Source organism: Chanos chanos, chromosome 5, assembly GCF_902362185.1.
Source record: "Chanos chanos chromosome 5, fChaCha1.1, whole genome shotgun sequence".
Lineage (NCBI taxonomy): Eukaryota > Metazoa > Chordata > Actinopteri > Gonorynchiformes > Chanidae > Chanos > Chanos chanos.
In genome coordinates, this window is record NC_044499.1 from 46134460 (window position 1) to 46147194 (window position 12735).

A 12735-nucleotide genomic window follows, 5' to 3' on the forward strand; every position below is an offset into this window, starting at 1 on the left:
TCCAATTCTGCCCATTCTCAGCCAACACTCAAGCACTCATTGGTTTCTCAATACAATGAGAGAGAAGCTTTGGGCTGAACTATAGCAGAGAGAAACCTCAGAGCTGAAGAGTGTTACAGCAGAAAAAAAAAAAAAACCACAGGAGGTTCATACACAGAGTTATTTCACTTTGTTAATTAGATAAAGGTTTAAGGATTAGGGTCTCTTCATGTTGTTCATGTACTGTCCGAGTTTTAACGACTTCCTAGTTCAGAACTTAATTACTTACACTGGTTACACTTCACCTTTTTCCCTGTACTATTTTCAAAGTGGTTTTAGGCAGAGGCTCCAAATACACAAGTAAACCAAGCAGAGCCTTCAACGAAAAACAGCTACGAGAGCATGGACACAAAGGAATATGCTCCACATGCCAGATGTTAAGAAAGGCAAGGTAACCCCGCAAAGGCAGAAATTATGATCACGTGAGTATTCTCACATCAATACGACCCTGATTAATTACGGAGTATCTAAACTAAAACCTCCATTCACTTCCAACGTAACCGCGTTTGAACCTGTGTTTACTCCCACTGTACGTGTTTTATGACTTCTCTCCCCTCTTATGCCAGAAAAAGAACTTCCTCTTAATTCAACGGAGTGACCGCGATATCGGTTCTCATGAATTCACAGCTGTTTTGCAATCACAACAAGCTGACGGGGTGTGACATCTCTACAGTCACAGCGGTGATGTCACTTGAATGAGAGAGAGAGAGAGAGAGAGAGAGCACATGATTTAGAGACGGTAGATTAGGTCAGGCAGTCAGACACGGGGAATCTGAATGCACTCACTCTGATCGGCGTAGTTCTTGGTCTTGAGCTCCAGTTGTCTGGCCTGAGACTCCAGCAGCACCACCCTGCACTGAAGGTCCTTCTTCTCTTGTTCCTGGGAGTCTTCGTATACAATGTATCTCTACAGACACACACACACACACAGAGAAAAAAAAACAAAACAAGAGGTGGCAGTTTGAGTCTGAAACAGGGAAACGGTGATAACGCTTCAAGCGAAGGTGAAGGTCGCACAGACGTGCGCCTTACCGAAACCTTTCAATAGACTGTTACATATTAATTACACTGTGGAGGTTACAACTGAACAGACCAACGTATGCTTGACAAACAACCTTGCTAAAGTCTATTAACATTCAAAAGGCAGTGTTTAAAATGGAAAGAAAACAGACTGATTCGGAAATGAAACATTTGTGCGTGGGATACAAGGGCACTTGTAACTAGAATATTCAACACTATTATGTAACAGAGAAATTTAAAGTATTGTAAAATCATAAATACACCCCCTACAATACTTTTAGTCTTTCTAACATATTTGGGTACGTGGTAATGTGATTTTCATTTCTGTGCTATTAATAAATCAAGGTGACCTAATTTAACAAATGACACTGAATAATTACACATTTCAATTATTTATTCAAATACAGTTAACAGAAACATACTTTCCTGGGGAGTAAAAATTTAGGACAACCCCTAATTTTAATCATCTCCTGAAATGACTTGAGTTATTATCAGGTGCACAGAAGTTTAGAGGGTCCAACTTTCCATAAAGACCAGAGACTGGGTTTGATCTGGTCTTAACCACACACGCGCATGTGAAAACACACCATGTTCAGATTAACGGAGATCTCCGAGTCTCTCAGATTATAGACTGTTAAAGCCTCTGTGTCTGGTGCAACGAAGAACTTCAGAGTAATGTCAAGTCAGTCATTCCACTTTTCCAACAGATTATCCACAAGCGGTAAAATTGCAGTTCGCTGGCCATGTACCAACAGCAGGCCATCCCGATGGAAGATGTTAGAAGAAGTTCCTAAGAACCCTGGGCTCCTAATGCTGAAGGACCAAAGGGCATCTCTTACTGTGATCAACATCAGTGTACATGGTGTATGTCAGCCGTCATCATTGACGTTGACGGTCAGAGAGACTACACAGACTAGCTCTACACAGAACGTGAGGAGGAAAAAGGAGCTTCTGTTCTCAAAATAAGACCATAAACGCACAACTGAAGTCAGCTAAAGATCAACTGCATGTACGACAAGGCTTTCCAGAACAATCTGCTCTGGACACAGAAGTCAGAGATTAATTTGGATGGCCAAAAGACCAAATGACTCATTTGGCACAAACCTAAAACTGCCTTTAGCGGAACATCAGTCCAATATTACTCAGTCTATAGTATAAAGTTAATCATTCTCAACCATGATACAGTTTATTGATGTGAGCGCTGATGGTTATCAAATTAATCTATATCTCACGCCACTCCTAAAACATCTGGGCCTATATGTGAAATCTTTTCAACTACAAAAAAACCCCCTCACATATACTGTAAATAATTGTCACCCTGGATTCAGTTTATACTGTATATATCTCTGTTCTTTGTGCTGGTCAGAGGAGGACGGGCTCCCCCTGCTGAGTCTTGCTTCCTCCCAAGGTCTCTTCCTCCTATTCTTGTCATCCTTCATACTGCCTACTAGTTGTGTTATCATGTTCATTATCACTATGTTGTTTTGTAATTTGCCCACTGGGTTGGCACCTATTGCACGCCTGGCTGGCCTAGAAGGGGTCTCCTCTCTCTGTGGCCCTTCTCAAGATTTCTCCTATTTTTCCCTAGCGTCTGGGTTTTTTGAGGAGTTTTTTCTTGCCTGCTTTGAGGATCAAGTCAGGGGGTGCCACCCTGCTCTGTTTGTTGTAATCCTGTGGGCATGTAAAGCCCTTTGAGACTGCAAACAGTGATATCGGGCTTTAAATAAACTTAAACTTGAAACTTGAACTTATTCACTTCATTAGGGAGTTTTTCCTTGCCACTCTCACCTTGGGTTTGGTCATTAGGGGTTTAGGCACTGGGATTGGTCACTAGGGATTGAGGCACTGGGCTCTGCAAGGATGCTTTGAAACAATTTTTCATTATAAAAAGCACTATACAAATAAACTTGAACTTGAACCAGCACTAAGCATGGTAATGTGAGAGTTATGGTTTGGGGTTGCTTTGCTGCTCTAATTTCTGGGCAGCTTGTTTTCACTGAGTGAATCACGGAGGGAAACGCTTGGGCGGAATGTGAAGCCATCAGTAAAAAAAAAAAAAAAAAAGCTGAAGCTAAACAGAAAATGGATATGACAGCAAGTCCAATGGTGAGAAACACTCACAGTCCATAACTCAAAGACTCAAGAAAAAGGAATGGACAAGTCTGCAGTGGACAAGTCAAAGCCCGGACCTTGTCGAAGTTGTGGTGTTGAAGAGCGAAGAAGAACAGAAAGAAGAACCCCCCCCAACCCCCCAACTCCCCCCCCCCCGAAAAACTTTTTTTCACATCAAGAGATGACATTCGGATCTAGTTTTGCTAAGAAAATTATTGCAGGGTATTTATTTCTCAGTGTTATTTATTGATTCAATTACATTCCCTTCAGCTACTATTAGCACTGACTTGAGCATTAGATATCCATACATGTCCAGTCCAGACATGTTAGACGAGGCAAAACCTTCTCAGGGGATGGACTGTAACAGGTCATAATGATAGCGTAGCTTCAGCCGAGGGCTAAAAGCTGTCACAGGATTTCACCTTGACTGACTGACTGACTCAAGCTTGACTGACTCAGCTTCACTCGGCTGACTCACGCCTGTTACACACACACACACACACACACACACACACACACACACACACTCTAACCAAAAGCATGGGTGTGAACGGGTGAGGCCATGCTGAGGAGAGGCCAAAAGGGCAGCTGGGATAGTCTTTACCGGCCCTCATTACACATGAGCCAAACCCACTAAAAGCACCAGCCACTCAAACAGCTATTCACAGCCTATCTGAAACCCAGCGCTACAGCTGACAGCTGTGTAGTCATTCACATATCATGTATAAAATAATATAAATAAATAATCACCCAATACCATACATGTTTTACACAAAGCTGGTCTTTAAGTCTTTAAATGCTGGTCTTTGGTAAATGTGTCCACATGTGTCCATACGCATCAGACAGTGTGCAGTCTATGCTTGCAGTCCACAGCTACATTCTAACAGGGCCTCACTTTTCAAAATGCCTGATGGGTGATTTTTATGCAAATGCATTTTTCAAGATTTAGCTGCATCCAATTCCTTAGTGTGAAATCTGCCCAGCTTTTCTGAATGACATCCCTGATCTCAGCGTTTATACTCATTACAGTGACTGTGAAGGCATAGGAGCCTCTTAAAGAATCCTAACAGATTACTGAATGGGGATCTGTGAACGCGTCAAGACCAGTCACTGACCATGATTCAGCAGCAATGCATTCTCTGGACTGCACGCTGTGTTGTTCCATGCATATTTGACACAGTCCACACATTCATTTCAGTCAAACACACACACACACACACACACACACACGCAGTGTTTAACGATTAAGGAAGCACACCCGGAGGTCTCATTTCATTAAGTGCTAAGTAAAGAATTACCGAAGAATTAACTCAGATTAAATGATATTTAATAAAGAATATCGAATACTTCAAGTTATAAAAAGCGATTAATGGGGCATAAGAGCATTACCCTCAAAAAAGTCAATTAAGAGAGAAGAATTTCACGTGTTCAACTTCAACACCAAGGTAACGTTACTGAAGTTCATGACGGGACACGACCCAGACTGAAAATGTCACCGAACGCAGAGTTGTTGACGAACAGGTGTGTACTGTGGCAAAACTCGCTCACCTTGTGTCAGGATTAGAAAAGAAAAAAACAAATTCATTATCAACAACCCAGAGGCATCACAAAAAAAAAAAAAAAAAAAAAAATAGAAACAGCATGACTGCATGTCCGACACAACACAGACAGTGCTATTCATTCCCAGCCCCAGAGCTCTCAGATGATAACTTGTTTTTCGTCTTCATATGGAGCGCATTCCCTCATAACTTGCAGGAAGAGCGATGAGGGCGCGAGGGTTCAAATTCAGCTGAGTTGCTGATAAAAGGCATTTTCGCCATAGGCTCCGAGACTTCAGAGGAGCATGACGCACACAAAGACAGTGCGTGAGGTGTCTTATGATCAGGGTTCTATGCATCAGTCCCCTGACCTCAGACCCCCAAAGACCCCCTCCTGCGTCCTAGGCACCTATTAGCACTCCGACAGGGCAAATGATAAGAGATTCATTTCAACTATGCGTAGTTATGAAAGCACAATGAACACTAGCTGGACTGAAGTAAAACGAGAGACGGAAAACCAGTTTCGGACCGAAGTCCGTTAAGTCAATGACATGCCATTAGAGACATTAAAATATCAACCATACGGTGAGGAAATACAATGTCGGTGCACTTAAGTCTTTCCTTTCAGGACATCCTTTTTTGTTCGCTCTGGCTAACAAGGGGCAAAACGAGAGTGTGACAGTGAAAAAACAGAAACACTTCACTGAAACAGGCCTACATGCGAGTCTACGAATTAGCACGTGATACATCTTACTGTGCATTACCTTACTGTTGCCATTTTTTCTAAGTGACTAACACTTTCATACTTGCTGTGAACAAAATAACTGGAAACTTTAACTACAGAAGAAACACAATTTCAAACGTATTAATTTTTAATCTGAGACTGTATATAGTCCATACTCAAAAGGCATGTTCTCCCGTGGAGACGAGCCTTATTGGAACTACCTGGGAAAACACAAAGATGGATTAATGAGGTCAGATAATCAGTAAATAATGAGCTCAGTGTGGAAAGGCACAGACTTTGTACTGGAGCACTTAACTGGACAAAAATCTAATAAGAGCATTAGCTCTGGGAGGCCAAGGGATCCAAATCTTAAGGAGAAAAGCAGGCAGGCAAGCGTAAATACGCACGCACGCACACACACGTACACATACACACACACACACACACACACTTCTCATTCATTGATTTTAGACAGCCTGACACTCCACTCAACAAGATGAACGATTTCAAGAGATGTTAGGAGGCACTTAGAACACACACAGTTAGATTCACTACGAGCCACCAAGACTGTGCTTTCCCAGTCTGTTCCCACACTGACCTATATTCTGAACATTTCTGTTCTGGCCAAGTACTTGTAGACCTGATGGAATTTATGAGTGATTAAATAATCAACTGTAAATTGAATGAGGGAGAGGAGAGCTGGGTTAGGTCAGAGGAGAGCACCATTATGGGATCCTGCAGGTATAAAACACGAAGCAATCTTCTCAAACTTCCATGAGGGCTATCAATGCCCCCACCCCCCCCCCCCCCCCCCCCCCCCCCCCCCCCCCCCCCCCCCCCAGCACCCCTCCCCACCCCCCCTGAATAACCCTACACTCAGACCACAGCTTGTCTGTGTGAATGTGTTCCTAAATTCTTATGTGTGGTCTAACTATCATATCCCTCTGCTTAGTTCATCATAAGACCCAGAGAACTGCACTCATATGACAGGGTTGCACAGGGAGAATCTGCTGGCTGAACAGTGGCTTGGAGCTTTTCTGCCCCGCATAATGTCCCCATTGTGCCCTCGGAGATACAGAAGCCGCACTGAATCGGCACTCTATTGATGGAGCTCTCTCTAACTGAGCTGCATCTTCAGTTGACTTGTTATTTCAGTGGCTTCCAGCCATAGCTCATAACGACTCCAGCATGGACACAAGTGTGATGAAGACAAGTCAAAAAAACACATCTAACGGTCCAGCCCTGTGGAAAAGCGTCTATCTTGATATGACAGATAAGGCAGCGTGAAGTCACAGAGGGTCAGACAGTTTGTAACTTGTTGAGTCTGAAAGGGTAGGAATCAATTGGTACTGTGCTTGCACAACGGATTAAAAGCTTTCTGCCGACAAAATACACCAAGTACTATCAATCAGTGCATCATGTCAATATTGTCCCTGACCCACCGGTCCAAAAACTGTGCAGCTCTACAGCCACTCTCAGATTCTGAGGGAACAAAGCGAGGCATCTCTCTATGGCCATGATTTGTCTACAGCTCATTTGATTAGTTCTTACTTCATGAATAAGGCTATACCAACTGCACTGTGTGTTAGGGTGTGGCTTACCCAGGGAGACTGTGATGGGGCAGTACATCAGAGAACAATAAACACTAAAATTGATCTGCTGGCTGCATGTGAATCAAATTTTAACAGGATAAGGAGCACTAGAAGACGAGCATCGTGCCATATTACAGATCTTGTATATTCCCATGGAAACGGGCTGAAATTGGGATAAAAAAAAAAAGTACATATATCTAGGCCTAAAATAGAATGCAAAATATGAACTATAAATGATTCAGACAGATCTGAAGTTTCACTTGGCAAAAACAAAGGAAAGTCTTATGTATTTGTCAAATTCAGTACAACAGAGGTGAGTTGGTGAACCTAAATGCAATGGATTCAGTGGATTTTCTCCAAAGAATGCCAATGTACACCCAGACAGAAGTATCATTTTATCTATCTGTTCTATATTGGGCACAGAACAATACAGTGACTAAAAGTCTTGACAACCTAATGATACAAAAAGCCAATAGTGTGACACACAGTCTTACGACATTAGAGCTGTTAATATTTTCAAACACAAAAATAGTTTTTGGAACTCTAATTCTTTTTTTTTTTTTTTTAAGTACAAATCAGTGTTGCGAAACTCTAAAATGTCAAATGATCCAGGACAAGGACAATCTCCTTCTTTACTTTTAAGTTCTGAAGGAAAAGGCTTGTTCAATACATGCTCTTATTAGATCACTCAGGGAAACGAGGAGGAAGTGACAATGCCTCAGATGAATGGTGCACAGTCAGGATCCCTCCAAATTTCTCAGAGACCGGCTTTTGTGATCATGTGACGTAACCTCAGGAAAACAGAACTGAAAAAAAAGAGGGAGTCCAAGAAATATCCCAAGCGTAGAAAGGAACTCAGGAAGTTCTTTTTTTTCCCGGTACATTCTTGGCCCTACCCTGACACTTCCTCTCTCCGTCTAGGAAGCCAAGTTCAGACCATTACCCTTTGCCTGGTTCTGATGGGAAATGGACAAAGCTCTTGCACTTCTGTGTAGGTTTTCTCCCTGCACAGCGAAAGAGTTCAAGATGTCTCATCTCTTTTTCTGTTATGGTTCACGTCTTAAAAGCCCCTTCAAACCATATATTTTACCTCAAGAGCCACTCAGACATAGACAGATGCAGCTTAGCCAAAGGTTGTATGAATGGACAGGGTTAAACGGAAATATCTACAAGTGTCCCCAGAGTCATGGGAAGTGCTTTTCATTCCAACACAAAGGTGCGTTTGTCTGACAGCAGTGTGCTAATTTGCTAAGTAGTAACACAGTTGTCACATTAGAATCTCACTTAGCCATGACACGCGGGGAGATAGTAACCTTGACGCCGACCTTCAGCGTTCTCCTTTACTTGTTTCCTGTCTTGTCATACTACATCATCGTGAACTGACAAGAAAGATCCTGTGCCTCACAAACTTCCCCACAGTTGTTTAGCATCAGAGATGCCCTGCACAAAACCACAAATCAAGAGCAACTACATTCATCCTTAAACTTGCCCTGAATGAATGCTCGGTCTAAAAGACATACAGCTTCTGTGGGTTAATCTTCATGGCAGTCTTCACAAGGTCATGACCTTTCTAAGCAACCGAATCAACTGACTCGTAGGGGAAAGTATATGTGGAAATTCAAAAAACATGACACTGCAAAAATTTGCACAAACTTTTAAGAGGCCCCTGACTGAATGGTATTGTCATTATAAGAGACAATTCATCGTGTCTGTTTTTTTCTGCAGTCGATCTATAGAAATGAAAAGGAAAAAAAATGCAAATGGAATTTTAAGAAAAAATGGTTTCTAGTCTACCTCACATTGCTAACTGTCAACATATCAGGCTGTTTAATTGAAAAAAAAAAAGGCCTTTTCTTGAGGCAAAAAAAGAAATAAAATGACTAACCATATAGCAGCTGTAACCAGTATAATCAAGAGGTATCAACTTACAACCAACAATCACCGTTTGTTAAGCAAGTCCTACTTGTGGAAACTGTTACCATGGCGTTTACGTATTTTTCTAAGTAGTCATACCAAGCGTCTATTTAAACACTGCGACTGCTTGGCCATGCTCTTTGTTCTGAACAGTTTACAGCAGCAAACAGGCGGCATATGCTGTTGCTACCAACAAGCCACAGGACACAGGGCTGCATCGTGTACCAGCAGGAGAACGAAAAGCAAAACAAAGCCTAGAATTTAAGAGTGAAAGAGTCTCATATGCCAACTCTCCACTTCAGTTGGTTCCAGCAAAGAGTCACATGACCTGAAAGTTAAGCTGTCTTTCAGCGAATGAGTGCACTTTCACTTGACGGTTATCGTAATACAGAAGCCTGGGCGTACAAAGGAAAAACAAGCCAGGGAACGAATGGAAGAGCGACACAGAAGGAAGGCAGCGTCTCCTTGGTGTGGAGTGACTCCTCAGCAGATCGTGGTTGTCCCTTTGGGCACCAGAACAAGTGAGCGACTGTTGAGTGGGAGGAGCAAAGGGGCGTTTTACTGCCCTTCTGTCAGACCATGCAAGCGTAGTCTGAACTCAACATCTAACGTAAATCTCCTCTCCCAAAAAAGGTCAAAAAAGTTGAACAACCAAGATCATACAAGTCAGCTCCATTAACTTCCTAAAGTCTTAACACTGATGTGACATTATACAAGGAGCAATTTATTTTTTTCTTTCTGTTGTATGACTTAATTCTACAAATAGCATTTTAATTACAGACTTTTAAATGTCCCAAACTCTGAAAGCCTCAATCTCTGGATTGCGGCTATTGTATGGAACAGAGACTGGCCCTCTGTTCCCGTGGCAACCGAGCTTTCAACAAAAGCTACGGGTGAAATAGCCAGGTCAAATATGTATTGTGGGAATGGTTCCACTGACTTTGCATGGTCCCAATTCCTTACATACTTTCTCACTTAAGCTCTTAGACTGAATGTGCAGAAGCAGTACGAGGCAAATGCCCCATAGTAATATCACTCATCCCAACAATTAAAGCTTATGGCAAAGTCAGCTAGGTCCCAATAAATGTGAGTACATGGAGCAGGACCAGCCCATTAGATAGGCAAAGAATAAAGCTGAGGAACCTGAAGAACAATAGTCACATTGCATGTAAGTACATGGAACAGGGCTAGTTTATCAGACAATTGAAGCACAAAGTTTCACCAGGTCTACAGGACAGTATGTCCCATTTAGGAATCTGGTGCACTGTACCAGTCAGAGTTGCAGCTGTGTGTTCCACTCATTATAAAAATCTGTATTTGCTTAACCTAAAATCCAACCTGCATTGATAACAACAGATACATGTTTTGCATCATCACCAGTTTGTTTTTCACCTGCTCTAATCATGGTCTGATTTCATAACCTCTTTGTTTCTGGGTTTTTCTCCTCCTGCAGCATTGCATTCAGTATTCTGTAGTTGTTGTTTTTTTGTTTTGTTTTTTTTCTGTAGTGGGAACAGTCTGACCAGTGACACTGAGATAGCCTTACTGGGATCCAAAGTAGGACATGATAAGGCTTTGACATTTTTTAACTTCATTTCTTTTGAACCGGCTTATTAAACTATTAACTCTAAGGAACTTCTCAATAATGCTTAAACTGAAAAAAGTCACTGTATTACATGATAAATGTGATTTCAGAACATTGGCATTGCCCTCTATCAGTGGGGGAAAAACAGCCTTTATTTCAGTTGCATGCAGACAGTGCAGGGTTGTCAGATTGATGTTCACACATTAAGAGCCGAGGGTAATAAACCAGGGCTGCAGCAGGGGAAGTGCCCTGTTTTGAGATACACAGTACACACATCAAAGGCAAAACAAGGGAACCTGCTTTGGTCATAATCATTTGGGTATTTGCGTGCTGTGCTCCTACATTAATCGTCTCTGGTAGCTTCGCCGGGCATGACATGACATCAACGGGCTCTCATCAGGAAAACATTTATGAGAACTGCGCTCCCTTTCAAGAGTTCGAATTAAATAGTCAAAAAATAATAACAATAACCATGATATAATACGCCTGGCTGCAAACCGCTGGGTGTGTAATTCAATCACTTCAAAGTTTCCACATTGTGTGCTGTCACTGCAGGTCGTTTCAGCTGTTCCCTTTCTAAGGCTGGTTGACACTCCCAGGGAAAAACATTATGTGCTTCATGTCAGACTTACCCTTTTATATCACGAACCATAGGATTCGCATATTTTTAAGGACATTTCTAAAAACATCAGGTGATCCGAAGGCGGTCCTCGAGCTATACTTTAGTTTTCCCTGTTTCCATGTGCGAAGCTGAACCTCTTTCGAAACAGTGTCACGTCGCTGGAACATTTTAAAATCACTCCAGACTGAGGTTTGAGGGAACAATAATCATACATTTAAACCGTCAGTACTTACTTCCAAACCAATTCATGTGTGCTTTTTGTCACTCGCGCGCAAAGAACAAATGAAGTGTGCACTAATCAAGAGCTTAGCTAATGACCTGCGTCAAAACGCATGACATATCGGGTGAACCAGGGAAATGTGGTTAAACAGTAGCATTCATACCGTGTGTGCAAACGTCGGGTTGATTTACTCTGGCTATAATTTCCTCTCAACTTTTACTTTGACGCACAGTGTACACCTGTGTGATATCCACAACTAAGCCTGGAGAAACGGCTGTAGGTGGCCTAGTTTTTAGGAACGTTTTCGCTTCTCCCTTAGTTTAAAATCGATTTAACTGAAATGCGGTCGAAACTCTGTAACCCACCTCTTCGGCGCCTTTCCTCAACGCTTTCTCCCTTTCATACTGTGTGATAAGTTGCTCGTTGTCTTCCTTCAGCAGCTCCAGCTCGACTTCATGCTCCTGATTCTGCGCGAACACAGAGTCCAAGTTCTCCAAAACAGCAACGACAAGAGGCATGAGTTCCTTCACAACGTCCTCGTCATATTTCCCGATCAGTCGTTCAAATTCGCGGTAGATTGAACTTGCCAAGCCGGACACGCGTTCGGACATCATCGCCGAAGTGCCCGGGTCGTCCTGGTAAAGAACGCCGTCATCCAACTCCATTTTTCTTATCTTCACTTCGCTAACTAGCTATGGAAGTGTAGCGAAGTACTTAAGATAGCCAGCTAGCTCGTTAGCCAGGCAGATACCCAGCTTTACTATTTACTTCGCACGCAACTCCGACTCAAAACACTTCCATTTACAAATTGTCTTTGAAAATAAAAAAAGTAAAACTAAGTTAGCGAAGTTGCTAAAGCTAACAGCCCCGGTCTTCAAGGGACTGCTGTTTGACATGGAGAGATATCCTCTATGCAGCACCAGTTGTTCCAAGTAGTCCTAACATAAGAGTTGTTGACCAGACCGTCACATAGTGACGTCACGTTCTAAAAGCGGGATGGGAGGGAACGAAGGGAGAAAAATGTAATCCCCCGTTATTGCATGTATCCTAAATCCATTTCCCTTGTTTCATATTGCCTGTCCTAGAATATGACATGATTATTATATACATTATGAATGCAGAATTTATACCCTTTAAAGAAAAAAAAAAGATAACTCCAGCACTTATGGTCTAGGCATAAGACACCGTCAACAAGTTTTGCAAAGTTAGCTCTAATAGAAATTTCAGTATACAAAATCAATGTAAACACAAATTATTATGAGGGTCAACATAAACAAAATTACTACGAGGGACTTCCCTCAATGACAAAACTGGGACACAATGTAAACCAGTCACTATAATTAGAACAATGATCGCAATTTTCCCTGTG

General features: G+C 42.1%; 1 protein-coding gene across 1 annotated transcript in view; it reads right to left on the reverse strand.

Moving 5' to 3' along the window:
• spag9b (sperm associated antigen 9b) overlaps positions 1 to 12098 on the reverse strand; it is a 36998-nt gene extending 24900 nt beyond the window's left edge. Inside the window, exons 1-2 of the mRNA XM_030773248.1 lie at positions 11732 to 12098; positions 826 to 946 (exon numbers count right to left, since the gene is read on the reverse strand). Coding sequence (XP_030629108.1) covers positions 826 to 946; positions 11732 to 12031 — 421 coding nt within the window. The 5' untranslated portion in view covers positions 12032 to 12098. The remainder of the gene's footprint in view (positions 1 to 825; positions 947 to 11731) is intronic.
• Between the last annotated feature and the right edge of the window lie 637 nt (positions 12099 to 12735).